The sequence below is a fragment of the Ascaphus truei genome, chromosome 7 (genome assembly GCF_040206685.1).
Source record: "Ascaphus truei isolate aAscTru1 chromosome 7, aAscTru1.hap1, whole genome shotgun sequence".
NCBI lineage: Eukaryota > Metazoa > Chordata > Amphibia > Anura > Ascaphidae > Ascaphus > Ascaphus truei.
In genome coordinates this window covers 87362591-87384723 of record NC_134489.1, presented here as the reverse complement: position 1 = coordinate 87384723, position 22133 = coordinate 87362591, and the positions used below count along the sequence as shown (strand labels likewise).

At 45.3% G+C, this 22133-nt stretch overlaps 1 protein-coding gene across 5 annotated transcripts in view; it reads left to right on the top strand.

Annotated features, from left to right (window-relative positions):
- The window catches only part of GALNT13 (polypeptide N-acetylgalactosaminyltransferase 13), a 200901-nt gene that overhangs the window by 155540 nt on the left and 23228 nt on the right, over window positions 1–22133 (top strand). For all 5 annotated transcript variants that reach the window (XM_075609370.1, XM_075609369.1, XM_075609368.1 and 2 more), the window contains exon 8: window positions 6801–6899. In XM_075609370.1, coding sequence (XP_075465485.1) covers window positions 6801–6899 — 99 coding nt within the window. The remainder of the gene's footprint in view (window positions 1–6800; window positions 6900–22133) is intronic.

Here is a 22133-nt window from a genome sequence, read left to right as displayed (position 1 = left end):
GGTAGTGATGACGGAGCTCTACGGTGGTCAGCAGGAGCCAGGAAAGTGAACGTTGCCCGAACTACACGTTTCGTATCTCGCTATACTTCGTCAGGTTCGGCGCCGAACCTGGCGAAGTATCGCTAGGTAAGAAACGCGTAGTTCTGGCAGTGTGGGAGGGCAGACAATAATATCATATTGCAAAAGAGTACATATATAAAACAACTGAGTGTCACGGGAGACTCTTGTGGCGGGTAGGATCTCGGTGGCCGGAACACCATGAGCGTAGTAGGGGTCACAAGCAGGGGTCCAAGGCAGGCAGCAGGTAGCGAAGTCAGGAAACAAGCAGAGGTCCGAGGCAGGCGGCAGGTAGCAAAGTCAGGTAACAAGCAGAGGTCGGCAACGAGGAGTCTGGAACAGGACAGGCTGGGCAGGACAGGACCGGGAGCAGGGACTGAGAACGGGGAGCAGGGACTGAGACCGGGGAGCAGGGACTGAGACCGGGGAGCAGGGACTGAGACCGGGGAGCAAGGAACAAACAGGGACAAGCCAGATTACCAGCAAGGGCTTTTACTGTGAACAGACTTCTATAATACAGACAGGTACAGAAACAGATCAGGATCAGAAGCATGTGCAAAAGGAGTCTGACTTCAAGCAAAGGCAATTGAACAACCAGGAAGCAGAAGCTATAAAGGACAGAGACAGGAGCAACAAGAAGACAGACAGGCAGACAGAGGAACCCAGAGCAAACAGAAGGCAGCAGCACACCCGGTGGACAAAGAAGCTATGGCTAGGCAGGAGGTCTAGGAGACCCTGACATTACTCCCCCCCCTCGAGAGCGTTCTCCGGACGATCCTCCAGGCTCTTCAGGGAAACCTTGATGGAAGGCCAACTTAGTGTGTATGTCAAGTGCTGATGGGAAATCTGTGAGAGGTGCATTTATCCTTATTACAGGAGCATAGGCATCAGCGTCAGGTACATTAGGCATAGCAAGGAACTTCGCAATGAATCCGTCTAACGTCATAGCAGAGGCATCAGGAACAGATACAACAGGCTCTTCACATGCACCAGTGGGGACATATAGTTCACTTTCCGTGGTCTCTTTTTGTGACCAACATATCTCTTTTAGTTTTGGAATCAGGAACTTCCCAATGGGTACATACAACTCAATCACAGGGGCATGGACATCAGGAACATGGGCCTTAGGAACGGGTGCATCAGACTCTCCATACAAGTCAATGGGGACATTAAGTTCACTCTTCGTGGTCTCTTTTTGTGACTGCCATCTTGTGGTATCACCCAATGAAAGATCAGCTATTTGTGTTTTCAGCTCTTGAAGCTGTCCTTCTGCACTTCTTTTCCTACTCAAAGCAGTTATCAGTTCAGCTTCTTTGGAGTTGAGTCGTGACTCCATATCTCCCAGCTGACTTAGAACAAGGCTTAAATGTGTTTCTTTTTCTTTATTTCTGACCTGTAGCTGCCAGTACTCCTCATAGACTTTGTCCAGCTGCAGCCGGGCCTTCTCATGGGCTGTGTGATTCATCACTTTGCAGGCATCAGTCACCTTGACCCCACAGCGCAGTGTCAGGCCAGCCACTTGACGGACGGACACCTCCTCCCTCTCTTTTTTGGCAAGCTGTGTCTTGAGCTCAGCGATCTGCGCCTGTAGCGCTGGGAGTACTGTGATGTGTGTTCAGCTGTCAGCTTTAGCTCTTTTATTTGTAGGTGTTGTTGCAATTTCCACTCCTCAGTGAGAGATCCCTGCTTAAGTGCATCCTGCAATTCTCTTCTCAGGGCTTTCCTCTTTTCACTGTGATCATGTTGAGCTCGCTTCCATGCATCCCTCATCACATCTTGGAGCTCTGCAAATTCCTTTGCTATGGTCTCAGCAGCTTGTCTTTTCCAGGTCTCTTTCTCTTGGGTGTACTGGCTGTTAAGGATGGAGCAGTGTTTCTGCTCCTCTAAGTCTTGCTTCAGATCCTGGACCGCCTTGTGCTCCCTCTCATACAGGGTTACCTGGGCTCTAAGCTCTTCCTCAAGTGAGGCAATGGTTATGCTCAGTGTGGACTTCAGGTCCTCGTGCTGCTCTTTGGGAACACACTGGGTACTCAGATACTCTTGCAGCATTTTTACCTTGTAGGCAGTCTGGAAACTTTCTTCCTGCAGAACTCGCTGCTTTTCCTCAGCATTCACCCATTTCTCTTTCGTGTCCTGCAGATGTATATGCAGTTCTTGCAGCTGACTCTATAGCATATTTTCTGCTTGTGTGCGCTGCTCCAGGGAGACACGTTCTTCTTGCAGCACTCTCTCTGTATCCTGCAGTGCTGTCTGCACATCTATTTTTTCCCGGACCAACTGTTTCTTCTCCTCTCCTAATTCATGGAGTTTCTTATCTCCTTCACTGACTTGGGCATAGAGATTCTTGCACTCTTGGGTTACAGTTTCAAAACTGATATTTAACCATTCGAAGATTTCTCTCAATGAACATAGTTCTGTGTTGAAGTGGCAACTCTTCTCCTTAGAGGCTTCCAGCTCTGTAGTAAGACTGTGAACCTCTTTCTGAGATGCTTCCAGTGCTGCGTCAACTTGAGCCATGAAAGTCTGGTACTGGGCAGAATCAGCGTAGGCCTTCTCCAGCTTACTTGACAAGATCACCCTGTCATTCTCCAACTGATATTTTTCTTTTTCCCAGTCACCCTCTGCTTTTTCCAGTGCTAATTGCATCCTTGACTTTTCTTCTATCAATAGTCTCTTCTCCTCTTCTGATTCGTGGAGTCTTTTATCTCCTTCACTGGCTTGGACAGAGAAGTTCTTACTCATTTGGTTTATAGTTTCAAACCTACTATTTAACTCTTCGGAGGCGTCTCTCATAGAACGTATCTCTGTTTTCAAGTAGCATCTCTCCTCCCGAACGACTTCCATCTCTTTTTTGAAGTAGCAAATCTCCTCCTGGGAGACTTTAAGCTCTGTATTAAGCCTGTCAATTTCCTTCATAGAGATTTCCAGGAATTCGTTACTTTTAGAAGCGAGGCGCTGATCCTCAGCAGCATCAGCATATGTCCTCTCCAGCTCACCTGACATGACATCCAGGTCACTCTCCAACTAGTGCTTTTCTTTTTCCTGGAGAACACACTTAGCAATTGCTGAGGAAAGACAGCTTTGTAGTGCAGACTTGGCTTCTTGCTCCTTATCTAAACGTCCATGAAGACAATCAATCTCTTTCCATGCAGATTGAAGCGTCTGAGTTAGGACATCTTTTCCTTGATTAAATACATCTTTCTTTTTCTTCCTTGCTTTGAGAAGTTCTGAAGAATCAGTGGTACTGTGTTCACATTTACTGCTCAAGACTGTTTTTTGAGTGGGAGCCATAATTTCAGACATGGGGAAACCACACTTCCCAAGAAACCAGTAAAGAGGAAATGTGTCTTAAAAGCAGAAGCATTAGAATGAACAACAGAAATATTAGACACAGAGAGACAAGATAGGAGAGCTGACCCTTTGAGACTTTAGCATCAGTCACAGAGATTTATAAATGCAAGGAAAAAACATAGACAGTTAACCTGTAGTTATATCTGAAACTTTAGATATCAGGCATAGAAATATCATAGACAGCAGGAAACTAATACAGAGAAAAACTTGCAGTTAGATCTGAAACTTTTGACATCGGACATAGGAATATCAGACAGAGAACCTTGCAGTTAAATCTGAAAACTTAGAACCAATCATAGAAAGAACTACAGCTTGCAGGAAAAATCACAGCATGCAGTAACAAAATAATGGAAGCACTCTTGTCTTTTTGAAATGGGAACCTTGTGAACAGCAGTTGTCCAACCAGGGATGCAGAGACAAGCCTTGTCCAGGGAATGAAAAGTCAGAGTCTAAAAAGGTGGCAACAGGTATTGCAAGGGTTAACCCAGGCACTGCACAAAAGAAAAATCTCAAAGAAAGGTGCACTTGTCTCTGCAGCAACAGTTCTAGTCTCAGCAAAAATGTTTTTTCGTTATGAACGCAATAATTCTTGCAGAACACTTAGCAGCAAAAAAAAACCTTCCCAACTGGGATTTCCAAAAAAGAAACGAAATGTACTTATCTTCAACCATGCGGATGTGGTCTGCAGCAGCAGGCAGGAAAGGGTGCAGGCAGAAGAAGAATCTATTCCAGCAAGGTCCAGAAGTGGCCTTTGCTTTCTGTCATGGGAGACTCCTGTGGCGGGTAGGATCTCGGTGGCCGGAACAGCACGAGCATAGTAGGGGTCACAAGCAGGGGTCCAAGGCAGGCGGCAGGTAGCGAAGTCAGGAAACAAGCAGAGGTCCGAGGCAGGCGGCAGGTAGCAAAGTCAGGTAACAAGCAGAGGTCGGCAACGAGGAGTCTGGAACAGGACAGGCGGGGCAGGACAGGACCGGGAGCAGGGACTGAGAACGGGGAGCAGGGACTGAGAACGGGGAGCAGGGACTGAGACCGGGAAGCAGGGACTGAGACCGGGGAGAAAGGAACAAACAGGGACAAGCCAGATTACCAGCAAGGGCTTTTACTGTGAACAGACTTTTATAATACAGACAGGTACAGAAACAGATCAGGATCAGAGGCATGTGCAAAAGGAGTCTGACTTCAAGCAAAGGCAATTGAACAACCAGGAAGCAGAAGCTATAAAGGACAGAGACAGGAGCAACAAGAAGACAGACAGGCAGACAGAGGAACCCAGAGCAAACAGAAGGCAGCAGCACACCCGGTGGACAAAGAAGCTATGGCTAGGCAGGAGGTCTAGGAGACCCTGACACTGAGACAATGGGAAGGAAGTCCCTGCTCCAAGAAGCTTACAATCTATAAGGGGAGAGGGGAGAGACACAAGGAATAGTGTGTGCATTTCTTAGTAATGGTTTGGGTATCAGGACTATGCGTATGCAGTTCTGGAATGAAAGTTAAAGAAGTCAGGAGAGTGTGGATACGTCTCCTTGAAAGAGTGTATTTGTAAGGAACTTTTAAATGTATGTATGGTATGGGAAGAGTCTGACTATGTGTGGTAGAGAATTCCAGAGTTGGGGTACAGCACAGAAAAAGTCTTGGAGGCAGGAGTGAGAGGAAGTAATAAGGGAGGTGGAGAGACATAGATAAAGAGCACAGCATAGACTTCATGTAGCAGTGTACTTGGAAATTAGGTTAGAGATGTAGAGAAGAGCGGTTTTATGCATACAGTAGGTTTGTAGGTAAGCTCAAGTGTCTTGAATTTGACTCTGTAGGGTATGGGCAGCCAGTGTAGTGAATTGCATAAAAGCAGAAGAAGAGGAGTTAGTGAGATAAATGAGCCTGGACCAGCATTTAGAATGGACTGAAGAGGAGACAGGCGGCAGAAGGGGAGACCAACTAGAAGTATATAGCAAAAAAGTCAGTGTGTGCTGTCCCTTTAATTCCTCTCTCTTCTAAGACCAACTGGAAGCAGGTTGGTATAGATAAAGAGTTGGAAGGAGGGGAAATGATAAGTTCAGTTTTAGACATGTTACTGTATGCTTAAGATTGTGATTGGACATCCATGAGGAGATAGCAGAAAGATACTGGATTGGAGAGAAGCGATCAGGACAGAAGTAGATTTGGGTTTAATCAGTATAAAGGGAGTAGTGATATCCAAATGACTCTATTAGTTTACCAACGGAAGTGGTGTAAATGGAGAAGCGTAGAGGTTCTAGGAGAGAGCCCTGGGGTTCACCAACTGTGGGTGAGAGTGAAGAGGAACATGTGCCAGCAATAGAAACACTGAATGTGCAGTCAGTTAGGTAAGATGTCAACCAGGAGAGGGCAGTGTCACAAGGCCAATAGAAAGGAGCGTGTGCTGAAGGAATGATTTGATATGTCATATTTCACATAAAATAAAAAAATTGTCTTAAAATGTTTTGGTGTTAAACTCGATTAAGCTAGGCTTGTTATTTGCAAGTACATTTAAGGAGTTACCATTTCCTTCCTAAACATTAAAAATACAATAACCGCAACTATGGAGATTAATCAACTGAGTTTATAACAAGAGGAGTTGTGGCTGAGCTCTGTAGTTTGTGAATAGTATGGCAAGTCTTGAATTTGATGTTTTCATATTGAAACATAGAAATTGACAGCAGATAAGAAACATGTGGTCCACCTAGTCTGCCCATACCGCTATCCACCATGAAACCTCAGTCCCTGTTAGAACCTTTGGTTTCTTTAATATTTAGGAGAGTCTTGTGTCTATCCCAAGCACTGTTCAATTCCCTTACTGTATTATCCTCTACTACCTCTGCTGTGAGGCTATTCCATGAATGAATCACCCTTTCTGTACAGAAAGTGCAAATTTCTCCTCACACTACCACCCTCTCGTTATAAAAGTTGCCCTCTTGTTCTAGCACATTATTTTCTCTGAAATACGCTTCAGTTTTTTACCATGTTGAAACCCTTGATATACATAATGTATATTTTACTGTATTTAATATACTGTATATATTATATATTGTATATATATATATATATATATATATATATATATATATATATATATATATATATATATACTATTATATTATACTGTATGTGTATTTTAGTGTATCATTGTACCTTCCCCTTCTCTCCTCCAAGCTGTACATGGTAAGGTTCTTTAGTCTTTCCTTATACAGTACTATGATGAGAAGGCCATGAATCATTGTAGCAGTTCTTTTTTTGTGCTGGTCAACCTCTATTGGGCTGCCTTTCTTGAAACATGGTTTTCATAACTGAACATAGTAATCCAGGTGAGGTTTTACCAATGATCTATGTTTATCTTTGTTTATACATTTGTTTTGACTGATTTGCTCCTCCCTTTTCAGATAAGAAATGTGGAAACCAACCAATGCCTGGATAATATGGGTCGTAAAGAGAATGAAAAAGTTGGCATATTCAACTGCCATGGCATGGGAGGAAACCAGGTAAAACGAATATTGTTTATAATTGCTTAGGTATAGCAATGTTTTATATAATATCTGAATATTCAACACTGTTTCTATTTTTTAGAAATGTGTTCCATGATGGGCATTTTCAGACAACGGTGTGGATATGAAATAATATTGTAAAATGTAACTTGTCTCACAGCCCATTTATTTAATGTAACTAAAGTATTGATTCTTCCCAAATAATGAATGAAACTTTAGACAATGCAATTTAGTTAGTTTTACAAATCATTAAAAATGTATTTAAAATGTATATACTGTAGTGGCAATAAACATAGTAAATATTTGCAACATACTGGTATCCCAGCAATGTTCTATAATTCCGAAAGCAACACATGGTAAAGCTTTTAATGTAATAGATATTGGCCGTGTTCACAAAAATGGCTACCATATCTGTTCCACTGTTGGCAACGGAATTATTCATTCTGCTGATGTATATATCTGTATATACAATTTCTATACCAGTATACCAGTTCCAGGTTTCAGTTTTGCAAACCCGGTTACGTGTGTGTCTTTGGTATATAGTATACTACATTGGACAGTCTTTAGCCAAGATCTGACCATCCGCTCCTCTATTCAGACAACACCCTTTACAGATTCTCTTGGGCGCATCTCTCTGCTCACATGACCTTTCTGTCTCTCCATATACTGTGTGTGTGTGTGTGTGTATATAGTGCTTGACAAATCACCCAAAAATCTACTCGCCACATAGTCCCGCTCCCAACCCCGGCCCCAACCCTAGTCCCGCCCCCAACCCCGCTATAAAATATATAAATAAAATAAATTTAATAAATTCCTAGTAAGAACAACATTCGTTTTTGACATTAATTTATTTATTGTATTACATTATACTACAATTAGTCCTTGTTACGTGTGTGTGTGTGTGTGTAAATATCGGATCTAGAAATAAAAGCCAGATGTGAATGACTAGTTTCCAGTGTCTGGACGTCCCCGCTTCACAATATCTAAAGCAGCAATCCCGCCTGGAATCTTACCTGATCCGCAGTCCCTTAATGTCCAGGTACCCTCATTCCCGCAATGTTATACATTGGAGGGGAGGCGTTCCTTACCTGTCTTCTGGGTTAGGGGGGATTCTGATGTCTCCCGTGTGAAGCTTGAGTCAGATCTGGAAGAAAGCAGTATAGATTATTTCGGTGTAGTATAGGGCAGTTAAAATATATAGGGTAAATAAAATATCCAGATTGTGAGACAGACAGAGAGTGTGGGTGAGAGAAACAGAGAGAGACACAGAGAGAGACACAGAGAGAGACACAGAGAGAGTCAGAGAGAGAGTCAGAGAGAGAGTCAGAGAGAGAGACAGAGATGGTCAGAGACAGAGACGGTCAGAGACAGAGACGGTCAGAGACAGAGACTGTCAGAGACAGAGACGGTCAGAGACAGAGACGGTCAGAGACAGAGACGGTCAGAGACAGAGACGGTCAGAGACAGAGACGGTCAGAGACAGAGACAGAGAGAGAGAGGGTCAGAGACAGAGAGAGGGAGGGTCAGAGACAAAGAGAGAGGGTCAGAGAGAGGGTCAGAGAGAGAGGGTCAGAGACAGAGAGTGAAAGGGTCAGAGACAGAGAGAGAGAAAGGGTCAGAGACAGAGAGAGAGAGAAAGGGTCAGAGACACACAGAGACAGAGACAGAGAGGGTGAGAGACACACAGAGACAGAGACAGAGAGGGTGAGAGACACAGAGAGAGGGAGAGAGAGCGGATGAGAGACAGAGAGAGAGGGTGAGAGACAGAGAGAGAGGGCGAGAGACAGAGAGAAAGGGCGAGAGACAGAGAGAGAGGGCAAGAGACAGAGAGGGTGAGAGACAGAGGGTGAGAGACAGACAGAGGATGATAGAGGGTTATTGGGGGAGTGATTGGGTGGGTGGGGTGACGGGGTGATTGGGTGGGGTGATGGGTTGGTGTCACGGGGTGATGGGGTGATGGGGTGATTGGGTGGGGTGATGGGGTGATTGGCTGGGGTGACGGGGTGATGGGTGGGCTGATTGGGTGGGTTGACGGGGTGATTGGGTCCACTGCCCCGCAAGCCCCCCCCCCCCGCGACCATCTCCCGCCCTGCGCGGGCAGCCACGGGGACTGGGGGGAAGTGGAGACCAAGGGGGTAAGGGGGGGACACCCCCGCTTCCATCTCCCGCCCCGCACGGGCAGCCGTGGGGATTGGTGGGAAGCGGGGACCGGGAGGAAGCGGGGAGTAAGGGGGAACACCTCCGCCCCGCGTGGGAATCTGGGGGAAGCGGGGACCAGGGAGCGAAGGGGGGACCAGGGAGAGAAGGGGAGAACACCCCCGCTTCCATCTCCTGCCCCGCGCGGGCATCTGGGGGGAAGCGGGGACTTGGGAGAGAAGGGGGGACCGGGGAGAGCAGGGGGGACCGGGGAGAGAAGGGGGGACCAGGAAGAGAAGAGAGGAACACCCCCACTACCCTACCACCAGTCAGCCACAGGGACCGCGTGAGATGCAGCTGCAGCACTCCCATTACTTACCCCTGCAGAGAAGGAAGTGCTCCATTCCACGTCATGCCCTATTGGCCAATCAGCTAGGGGGATTCTTTTTCATTTTTTGCAGATCAGGGGATTTTTTTTTCAGAGCAGGGGAAAAGTAACTGGCCAGCGGCTAATTTCCGTTTGCACATGGCGAGTGGGCGACCGGGTTTGTCGAGCACTGTATATATCAGAAAAGAAAAAGAAAAGGGGTCCCACTAAAAGCACTCCAGCAAGGATTATAAATAAATTAATTTATTCAGAGAAAAACATGAATTATATAAAATTTAATTAAAATAAAACAGTCCACACGGAACCCCTGCAGCATGGAGTCTGACCTAGGCACAAGGTAGGAATATTATAATGTGATTTGGTCTAAAGATGACATATAAACCATATGTGATATACAGAGCAGGAAAAACAACAATAAAACCTACTCAGTAATATTAAGACTGGCCGGTCAATAAGTGATACTCTACTAGGTAGCTGAATGCTGTACTGCTGTAAATAATGACTGCTAATGCAGTACCACTCAATCACCAACAATGAGGCATGACATGAATTAGTAACCACAATTGGAAACCAAGTGCAGAGTATACTTGCAAGTCACTAAGAAGTAAAGAGTGTATGAGTCCTCAAAAGGGGGTCCTATGGTGCATGAATTGCAAAAATAGATGCCCAGCAGAGGTCCACAGTAAAGTGTATTGGGTCCCTGGGGAGTGCAAACAAACACAACCCCCGACGTACGTTTTGCACCCTTTGCTTCGTTCGGGGACCTTTCTCTCTCTCCAAATAGTGTGTGTGTCTGTGTGTGTGTGTGTGTGTTGTCTGTGTGTATACCATAGATTTTAAGTTATGGTGGGTGAAAATGGCATCAGAAAACCTCCACCGTCAGCATAAAGCCAATAAAGCTATATGCTAAAGGTGGAGGTTATCTGTCGCCTTTTTCACACACCATAACTTAAAATGTATGGTAAACATACCTAGCCTAGAAATATTTCAAAGCAAGTATAAACCAACCTCACACTGATGATACCCATCAAGGTTGAAACATGTCTGTGAGTGGTTTTTACTTGCTTTGCTAGTCCCATGCTGTGTTTAAAAGGAGTGTGAACGGTGATGCATCAGCTTAAATGGACTCCATGTAAATGGATATTCCAGGCAAAAGGTGACACATTGTGTGCTCATTTGCATGTCATTTCCCTTACCAGAATCCCTTGCTGCAGTAGGAGCACTGTATGCGAAGTGATAATGGTTGAAAGGCAAGGTTGCAGACCTGTCTAAGACATGTGAATGTGCTCACAAGTGATATTCTTTATTGGCTATATATATATATATTTATAATCTGTAGCATTATACCAGCTCCAGTTAAATTACGTGTGTATGATAGCATGTATAATAGTGTACTAGGTTGGCCCCCCTCTGGCCTGTCTCTACAGTCATGTTCACTAACAGTATAATGGATTTGAATGGATTTAAAAAACGTTTGGGAAATAGACGTGGAGCGCTGCGACCCAGGTGAGAACAATCTCTCCTTCCGGTGGGACGCATGGGAAGAGGCCCGCCTCCCAGTGTACCTACTCCATATAGCCTCCCTCCCCATTGCATCACAACCTCCTCCCCCCTGGCTTAATCCCACAGCCACTAGCGGGGAGCTCAGGGAGGCTATTCCGATAAGCACCAGCAGGGAGGGGGGAAGGGGTGAGGAGGGGACTTGCACCCACCATGAGGCCCCTGCCTGATGTCAAGGGGCCCCGACTATATAATAGATATACATACCGTTTCTATAATAGTTTTTCATGCAAGCAAAAAATAAACAATAAGAAGAATAAATTGTATTTGTTGCATATAAAACCCTCCAAACATTAATGTTATATCATATAATTACTACTGTGTGAGATATTTATTTCACAAATAGAAGAGTATGTGTCCTATATATGTGATGGGTATTCCAATAGAAGTTATGAGTTTAAAGAAATACTTCTGTCAATTTATTTATTTTTGTACAGAGGAGCTTGACAACTCTTTAATGCACTGCAGAACAAGTAAAGTCTGTTTAATCACTTCAGCTTTGCTATGGCATTTGAACTGATGTTCTTTTTTCCCTCGGAGAGCAAACCCTCTAAAGTTTGTCTCTGGAAGTGAATGCTCTTTAGAAGTGAACATTTGATGAGTAGAAAAATAAAACAGGCAAACAAATGATTGCTTAGCCCTGCAGAGAAGATGGAGATGTTGAAGACACTTCTTTTTGACCATATTGTCTACCGGGTTCTTTATAGATTTGCTTTATCTCGCTTCATTTAAATCTCTCAATTACATTTTGGGGGGATCTTTATACAAATGGCAAATGTTTAAAAAATATATATTTTTCATTCATTCATTCATTCATTCATTCAGGACCTATTACTTCCAATATCAAGGGCTCGCTGGCAACAAACCACAATCAAAAAGCACAAGCCATGAATCATATTAACCACATAGGGGGTGATTCACAAAGCAGTGAAAAGTCCTTATAAGGGAGATAAATGCCCTTAAAGTACGATAAGGCTTGTAACGTGATTCACAAAGCAGTGATAACACTGCAGTATCGCTCTAAAAAGGCATTTTTCCCCACAAGAAAAGATCACTGCTAAAAAAAGTCATCCGATCAGCCAAAAAACAGCAAATGTGTCGTTTTTTGACAGTCAGCGTAATTCGTACTATAAAAGCTCACCATTTCTTTTCACCAGCTAAAGGCTGGTGCAAAGGAGATGGAGACAGTCAGAAAAGCATTGTTTACATTTTTTTCAGCACAGCATTAATACAATAGGCCGGCGGGGGTTCCCGGGTGTCCAGGGCCCTCGGGTGATCCCTGCGGGTGTCCATGGGCCACTCGGGTGGTCTCCGCGGGTGTCCGGGGGTCCTCGCTGGCCTGTGGTACCAATCCTGTGCCCAAAAAAACACAACAGACAATACCTTTAAATAAATACACCCCCCCACCCTCCTCCCCCCGCCCCCTAACACATACAGTACAGTAATGGGCAAAATTACTATTATCCAGATATGGATAATATTACATTTGCCCATTTAAAAAAAAAAATTACCAAGCACAAATAAAGTAATTAAAACCTCATCACCGTCCATGTCCTCCGTTGCCACACACAATACGCAGCATCTCCATGTAGCTCTTAAAGGCTGTTTTTTTTCCTATCAGCTATCGCGTTATAGCACGAAACCAGTGGGAAAAAATACAGCTCACGCGATATAGCAGTTTTGTGATCGGACTTAACAAAATGCCCTTCACTTGTTAGTGAATCACACGTTTGGCTTCATTTTTTTAAGTACGATCACAAAAGGCATATGCGTACGCAAAAGCTCACTGCTTAGTGAATCGCACCCATAGTATCTGTAGAACCTTCTGCCCCCTTGGAACCAAAAACAAAAAAGAAGTACAAAGTAACAACATCTTCAATATCCTCAACAGGGAAACTACCTAAAAAGCCAAACAAAAAAACCATAAGAAATTATTCTGGTTCTTTAATGCCCTACCACATACATATGATATAGGGACCAGTAAATAATACAGGTAAACCCCGTTATAACGCGCCTCGCTATACCGCGATTCGGTTATAACGCGGTTTTCCCGTGGCTCCCGTTTTTTTTTTTTGCACACTGCACACACTCACTGCACACACACTGCTCATTGCTCACACTGCACACACACTGCACACTGCACACTGCACACACACTGCTCATTGCACACACTGACACACTGCACACACACTGCAGACTGCACACACACTGCTCATTGCTCACACTGCACACACTGACACACTGCACACACTGACACACTGCACACACTGACACACTGCACACACACTGCACACTGCACACACACTGCTCATTGCTCACACTGCTCACACTGACACACTGCTCATTGCTCACACTGCACACACACTGCTCACACTGACACACACTGCACACTGCACACACACTGCTCATTGCTCACACTGCACACACACTGCTCACACTGACACACACTGCACACTGCACACACACTGCTCATTGCTCACACTGTACACACTGACACACTGCTCATTGCTCACACTGCACACACACTGCTCACACTGACACACACTGCACACTGCACACACACTGCTCACACTGCACACACTGACACACTGCTCACACTGACACACTGCTCATTGCTCACACTGCACACACTGACACACTGCTCATTGCTCACACTGCACACACTGCACACTGCACACACACTGCTCACACTGACACACACTACACACACACACACACACAGTACACATATACATAAATCAGCCTTACCTTGGGGATGATTGGTGAGGCATGTGGCTGCAGGGGGGGGGGGGGGGGGCGTACCGGTGGGGGTGGTGCTGCGGTGGAGGGGGATGATGGCTGCGGGGGCCCCCGATGCTGCGGGGGCTGGTGGGATGGCCCGGTGCAGCGCGGGGGGGCATGGGGGGGGCAGGAGGACCCTGCGCTACGGCAGGGCCAGGGGGCCCTGTATTGCGGCGCGAGGGCCCTGTGCTGCGGCGGGGGGGAGCCGGACCGGAGGGGAATCCCCCCTCCCATCTCCTGTCACGCGGTGACAGGGGAAGCGGAAGCCGGAGGGGAATCCCCCCTCCCATCTCCTGTCACGCGGTGACAGGGGAAGCGGAAGCCGGAGGGGCATCCCCCCTCCCATCTCCTGTCCCGCGGTGACAGGGGAAGCTGAAGCCGGAGGGGAATCCCCCCTCCTGTCCCGCGGTGACAGGGGAAGCTGAAGCCGGAGGGGAATCCCCCCTCCTGTCCCGCGGTGACAGGGGAAGCCGGAACCGGAGGGGCATCCCCCCTCCCATCTCCTGTCACGCGGTGACAGGGGAAGCTGAAGCCGAAGCCGGAGGGGCATCCCCCCTCCCATCTCCTGTCACGCGGTGACAGGGGAAGCTGAAGCCGAAGCCGGAGGGGCATCCCCCTCCCATCTCCTGTCACGCGGTGACAGGGGAAGCTGAAGCCAAAGCCGGAGGGGCATCCCCCCTCCCATCTCCTGTCCCGCGGTGACAGGGGAAGCTGAAGCCGGAGGGGAATCCCCCCTCCCATCTCCTGTCACGCGGTGACAGGGGGAAGCCGGGACCGCGGGGTAAATATGCACTGATGCGGCGGCCATTTTTTTTTTTTTTAAATTAGCACGACCCCGTTAGTAACGCGGTGGTCTCGGGGTGGGGTTTAGCTGTAGTTATTAATAATGTCAACATTTCAGTCCCCACTGTGATATATCTCACTGTATGGACTCATACTTTATGTGACATTAACAATTAATAATGTTTGTTGCACTTTAGTGAATAAAGTGTCTTTAAATCAGCAGTCCAAGCTGCCGTTTTCTTTTTAATTTAATTTGTTTCTCCCTTTAATATGTGCATCAATACAAGCCACACAATGATAAGTAATTAGCTAAGTTGCCGATCGATCCATTCTCCTGTAATTGATTGGTTAAGATTCGGCTCGGGGGTTCAATAAATGGCTTCAGCAGAAGAGGACCAAAGATGCAAAGTTCTGTGGGGAAGATCATGTGACCAGGCAGTAACTAGGTACAATTGGTGCACTGCTAGAGAGAGGGCAGGGCTCAAAAAGGGGTGTGCCAGAGCCTGTTTCAAAAGAGGAAAGGGGATATGACTTAATAAATGGTTGCTACAGAAACAAAAATGCTTGTTATATTACAATACATTAAAAATGTAATTCAGAGTTGTTTTTAAAAAAAATTCTACAAGTATTTTCTGGTAGTACAGAACTAATTTAATTAAAAGAACACACATGTATGATATTACTTGGTCTCCAGCTTTAAAACAGACCACTGTAAGGTACCTTTATTACATCTGCCGCCTGTTAATCTTAAAGACATTTTCAGTGACCATGCAATAGTGTACTGTGTAAGGAAAATTAAAACGCCCCAATCAAGCCCTAAAGTTCTCCTCACTAGAACATTTAAAAACTTTAACCCACAACAGTTTCTGGATGACCTTACCAACTGCCCATGGCACAGAATCGATTTAATTCCCGACCCTGATTCTGCGCTCGACTATTTCCAATCCAAGTTCTTAAAACTCTGCGATACCCATACTCCACTATGCAAAATAAGGGAACGGGGGGCCCACCTTCCATGGGTTACAACTGACCTTATTGCACTCTACCAGCTCAGGGATACCTTGTGGAAAAGCTACAAAGTAACTGGAACTACAAAGGATCTCAATCACTACAGATGCATGCGGAACATGTGCATAAGGCAAACAAGGCATGCAAAAGCACAATATTACTCTGACAATCTCCACCAAAATACAACAAACCCAGCTAACTTCTGGAAGGTTATCAACAACATATTACAGCCTCCTAACCATCAACAACCAAGTAATATCACTAAGGGGGATATTACTCTGACAGACCCCACTGACATTGCAAATGCATTCAATGATTACTTTGTGGGGTGCGCCACTAACTTATTAGCAAAACGCAGCCCAAACCACAAACCTGAATCTCATCCTGGGAGTACCCGTATAGTCCCACCCCCTCCCAACACTGCCCACAATTTTCAATTTGGCCCAGTATCTGAAGAGGAGATTATACAAGCGCTCCTCAAACTAAAACTAAGCAGCCAATGTGGACCTGACTTACTACAATCTAGTTTCCTACGACTTGGTGCCCCAGCCATTGCCAAACCAATTGCGTCCATAGTCAACTCTATCCTGTCTGCAGGCCATATCCCTAAGACCTGGAAAACTGCCAGAGTTGTCCCAATCTTCAAAATTGGGGACAAAAACACTGTCTCAAACTACAGGCCAATCTCACTTCTCTCAATTCTATCCAAAGTCATGGAAAAATGTGGCCACTCCCAATTAAGCGATTTCTATACCAAGACAAATTTCCCTAGCCAATTCCAATCTGGGTTTCGTCCCAAACACTCCACCGTAACTACCCTGCTAAAAGTTCGCAATGAAATCCAGTGTGGAATGGAACGGGGACAACTCACTGGTGCAGTATTCCTAGATTTTGCAAATGCTTTTGACACAGTTGATCATGCTATCCTGCTCAACAAACTCCAGAGCTCTGGAATAGGGAAGCTTGCTTTAAACTGGTTTCAGTCCTACCTATCAGGAAGATCCCAACATGTGTCCATCTCAGGCTCTAACTCCAACCCCCTGGATATCACCTGTGGTGTCCCGCAAGGCTCTGTTCTGGGGCCCCTACTCTTCTGAGTGTTCATTAATGATCTTCCCACAGCTTGTAAGGAAGCCTCAATACACATGTATGCAGACGACACAATCCTATATGCACACAGCCATAGCCACTCTAACCTTCAACACATACTTCAGTCTGATTTTTTGAAACTCGAAAACTGGATTTCCCAAAACAAACTGTTTTTAAACACTGACAAGACTGTAACAATGGTATTCGGGACCAAGACTAAATTTTTAAAGCTTCCAGTGACGGAGCTCCTGATTAGAACCAACGCTAACACCACCCTAACCCCTGTCACTAGTTTTAAATACCTGGTTTTATGGTTTGACTCCCACTTAACATTCGGGATGCACATTGATATCCTGACAACCAAGACCTATGCCAAACTAGGGGCACTTTACAGGAACAAATCCTCCCTAAGTCTCCTGGTCAGAAAGCGTATCGCACAGCAGATGCTAATGCCAATTATTGACTATGAAGACATAGTATACGGCTCGGCACCTCAAACCCACCTTAGCAAACTTGACACCCTCTACAGTTCAATTTGTCGTTTTGTTCTCCAATGTTAGAGAATAGGGGTAACAACCCTCTGGTGATGCTCTCACTATACAAGGAAGTCCATAGATAATAAAGAACATATGTCCATAAAAAACGGTATGCAATGCAAATAAATGATGCGTGGAGTATGGAGTCCAGTGGGTAAGCCGATGGTGTGTGTGTGCCTGAATACCCCCACCTCACCTGTATGATGCCGTAGGAAAAGTCTCGCCACGCCGATGGATAACACCCGTCCCCACCGAATGATGTAGATTGGGGTAAAAAACCTCCTCAGCCGTGAATGTGGTAGCCCGGTGAATGGGGACTGGCCGATGGAAATGGAGACCCGTAAGCAGAGTCTCCCGCCGTCTCCCCGGGTGCCAGGTGGATGTTCTCCGAAGTGCCGGGTCGTGGCTGTCGGTGGGGTAGGTGATGGCTGCTGGCAATGAAGACAGGACAGGACGATCCACTCCTCCGTAGGATGTCCGTCAGTGGTGTTGCTTCCCGGGACAGGTGAGGGGAATGGTTCTCCAATGTAACTACAACACACATCACTGCGATATGCTCAAAGAACTAGATTGGTCATCACTAGAGTCTAGGCGCAAAGTTCACCTTTCCTGTTTTGCCTTTAAATTCTTCATGGGCAAGCTACCCAGCTATCTGAACAAGCTCCTTACCCCTACCAGTTGCAGCACTTATCACCTGAGATCAGACTTCAAAAGACTGTTCATAGTCCCAAGGCTCAACAAAGTATCCTGACGTTCCTCCTTCTCCTACCGTGCACCCCAAAACTGGAACAACCTACCAGAGACTCTAACATCCACCACCAGTTTAAGTTCTTTCAAATCTAAGGCTGTCTCACATTTTAATCTGTTCTGTAATTGTTTCATACGCCCATAATATATATTTTCTTTAACTGTGCACGCAATGTCTTGTATATAATGTATACCCTGCTCATTTATGTAACTGTATTTGTAACCATGTATTATTTGTTTTACTCTGTGCCCAGGACATACTTGAAAACGAGAGGTAACTCTCAATGTATTACTTCCTGGTAAAATATTTTATAAAAAAATAAGTGTTTAAACAAAAAAAAAGGATGTATTCATTAATAGCTCAGTTGTTGAGTTGATCAAGGTAGTCTTAGATTTTAGACTGGTTTAACCTTAAAAATCCTATTGTTGAGTGTTTCCTTCAGGGTTCTCCTATTCTTACATAATGAATTAGTAATTTGAAAGACTTGAACATCAGGAAAATGATTATCTCTTCACTGTCTTTCTTGTGTGACTCTCAGTTTCTGCTCTGTGTGTTTGTCATAATAATCATGCTACTGTTCCCTGATTGCAGCGGTAGCAGCGTTCAGATTTAGCATCCAGGGAAATTAACAGCGTAGTTTAAACCATTAAAGATATATTTTCAGTATACATCAATGCAAGAGGGAATCCTATATAGAGCACCTTTGAGATCAAAACAACCTATTTATGGCAGAAGATATTTCTATAGGTACTCCATACATCTATTTTAAGAATGTTGTCCATAGACATTGAAATGCCCTCTTGAAAGGTTAAAATAAAAGACTTAAAGTAGGTACTAAAGATTATCTTAGTCCATCAGATATATGATACGACACACCGGTCCTTTCAATTCTATGAGCTGAAATGTCAAAACAGAAGGGCTACATTTAGTAGTGGAATAAAACCCCCGCATAGTTACAGGACAACATAAGAAGAGAATACGGATACATAATTGTCAATTGCTCAACTGCTTGATAGATTCTCTTATATTCATGTGCTTGTCTTAGCTATTTATGCCAATGATCAACATAGTAATTGACTTATAGGGGCCTATTCTATAAGCCTTCATAAAGAAAATTGCTGGTCCGGTTACGCCGCCATTTTTTGGAGCGTTGTGATCACGGTATTCAGAATTCAGTCTCAAGGTATTAAGCCTCAATTACCTGTGATAGCGAAATTCCCAAAACGGGCGAGTAGTCAGCGACATGACGATCGCCTCTCTCAAAAGGTGCTCACAAGGCGATCTGGCCCAGCTGCTTAGAGAGCCGCCTCTCCCTGCGCATACAGTATCTCGCCAGCGATCGCAGGCTTTTAATAAAAATTTTAATACTAGTGTACGTGAGCAGTGGGTCTCTGGAGCAGAACTGTGCTGATTTCAGGTTCAGGGACCCCCTGCTTCCCGAGATACAGGCCCCGTTATGGGGTGCCGGTATCTCCTATGTATTTAAATGTCTCACGTCACGTGACCGTGGGAATAAAATGCATAGGAGATTTTGGCACCCTATAATGAGGCCTGTATCTCGGGAAGCAGGGGGTCCCCGGATGACAAATCAATACGGTTCTCCTCTGGAGACCCTCTGCTCACATACACTAGTATTAAAAATATTATTAAAACAGCTTCACTACCTTTGTGGCCAGCCGCTAAGGCAATGAAGGGGTTAACCACCAGTGGTCGGTTTATTGTGGGCAGCGGGGGTGGGTGAAGGTGGTATTTGGCCCTTGGTGGGTGTTTAGGCTTTACGGGGGGTTGCGGGTGGAGTTAACTCCTTCATTACCTTTCCGGTTGTGATGGTGAGGGGGTAACCAGGCCATAAATAAAGGTCTTATGCCTGGCTGGTCACCTCTAGCCATATTGGGGAGATTAGAGTGTCAGCTCTTGAACCCAGTCATGGCACATGCATTGTACTGTAATAAAGAATGTATATGTTTTACCTTTCCGGGAGCGCTAACCAGTGGAGATTCTCAGGCTATGAGTTTCAGGGTGAGTTTTGCGGTGAAAGTGTTGTCGGAATGTGTCTAGCTAGAAGGGGTCCATGTAGACACAGACCTCCGGGCAAAGTCCTCCCTGGAAAGCAGTTGTGCGACTCGCCGCCAGGTTTCCCTACTTCAGCACAGACCAGAAACGTAGATGAGGGCATAGGGATATGTGTATCCTGGGTACAGTCAGGGGTCCCTAGGTTAATGGGAGTCCCCCAGTATATGCTCCAATTAGCAGAACCAAGTATAGAGGTTCTGGGGTGCTTCAACCATCAATAAGGTTGCAAGCTGATTTTATGTCCAAGTTCAAATTCCTATGTGTTTAGAAAAGTAACTGAGATTGAACCTAAGCATTATTTGGTTCAACTTTTTACACATTTTCTTATAGGAAGGTCTAAGAGCGCTGAAACTGAATGTGTGCATCTTATCAGTCAAAACTAAGAAGGACTTAGACAAAATTGTGAAATATTTTTATTTCTGACATTGTGTATAAGGGTATATGTTTATGCACTGTATACTGTATGAGCTGGGGATTTCGAAGTCCGTGGTTCCGAGAGACCCTGTGGTTACCAAGCCTGGCACCACTGAGTCTGCTCGGGTCCCGGAGTTGAAAGCCACGGAGATTGCCAAGGTGTTAAAGCCACCTGGGCAGAGGAGTTAGATTCAAGTACCCTCGTCCTGGGATGAATGGAAGTCATCGGACTACCATTCACCCAGCCCAGACCTTGAGACACCTAACTCCACGGGTGGCTTCTGACTCACAGGCAGCAGAGATGCCAAGATGGCGCATGGCCCTGTAAGATTTTGAATCCTTCCTTGCCTGGCAAGTCTCTGATTGGCTGGTAGACAGAGGAAAAATGGCACAAAGTCAAAAAGCACCGTAAAACAAATGGCAGTAAGAGAGGGTGAGCTATAAAAACGATATACGATTTACTTCCATTTGTGCAATAAATCGTTTATAGCTCACCCTCTTTTACTGTTTTGCAGTGCGTTTGGCTTTGTGCCATTTTTTCTCTGTCTACTTATCCTGCATGACGCACGCCTGGACCGATGCCCTGCAAGACTATGGACATTACAAGCTACCCATTGTGAGTACATTCTCATTTATATTGGATTTTCTTGAAAATTTTTAGGTTTTTCTGTGTACTGGGACACAAATGACTCAACTTTTCTCTAGATAGAGTGAGAGTCTAGTTCAGTACTATCTCCTACAAGATTTACAAATGCTCATGTCTAATATACTTGCTACGGGTCAGGTCTTCTAAGAAATGTTGATGTTTCATTAAAATCCTCAGTGTATCCCATTCCCTTGAGCCCCAGTCATCCCTCGCAGGATTACTCAATTGATTGGCTGGTAGGAATTATCCCACGCTCGGATTGGCTGGAGTATTTCATGAATGGGACTGAAATACTATAAGAAAGCCAACAGCCAATCCGAACCTCAGATTCTAAGCGCCAAGGCAGCAGCAGCAAATTCAAAATCACCAAAAGATGCTCTTGGAGAAATAGACGCGAGCCGGCTTCAAAAGTTTCAAGGCAAGACATTTTCGGAAGCCAAATTTTGAAAAGAGAACTTAGTGGTCGCAGCTGGAACTACACGCCGAAAAGAGTACCAGGACGTTTGGTAGTATCTCCCGGTCAAGGGATTTTGGCATCTCCAGAGGAGATACAGCGGTGGCGTCTGGAACTACCTGCCGATTGGAGTTCCAGGACTTTTCGGACTAAACCCCGGTAAACTAAAGACTTTGTTTTTTGGACTATTTGAGCTAGGAAAGGTTAGTTTATAGACCAGATCCCCCAGTAAGTGTGTTTTCCATGGTATATTGTAATCCATTGTGTGTACGTCTGTTTCCAAGGAATAAACCACAATTTATTTTACCTCCTTGTTTTGCTCAATGTTATAATCCCGGTTTAAAAGATTTAAATGCATGGTCTCAAGTGACAGCGGTTAATACCGCTAAGTTAATGAAGGGTTAACCCCTCCCGCTACCACCCGGTAGGCCTAAACATCCATCCTTGGGGCTACTCCCCCCTTCGCCCAATCCCTGTACCCACAATAAACAACAATACACACAACAACCCTACTTCCCACCTCCTTTACCCACAACAACCCCCTCCCCCACCCCCCCAACACATACAGTACAGTAATGGGCAAAATAACTATTATCCAGATGGATAATAGCTCAT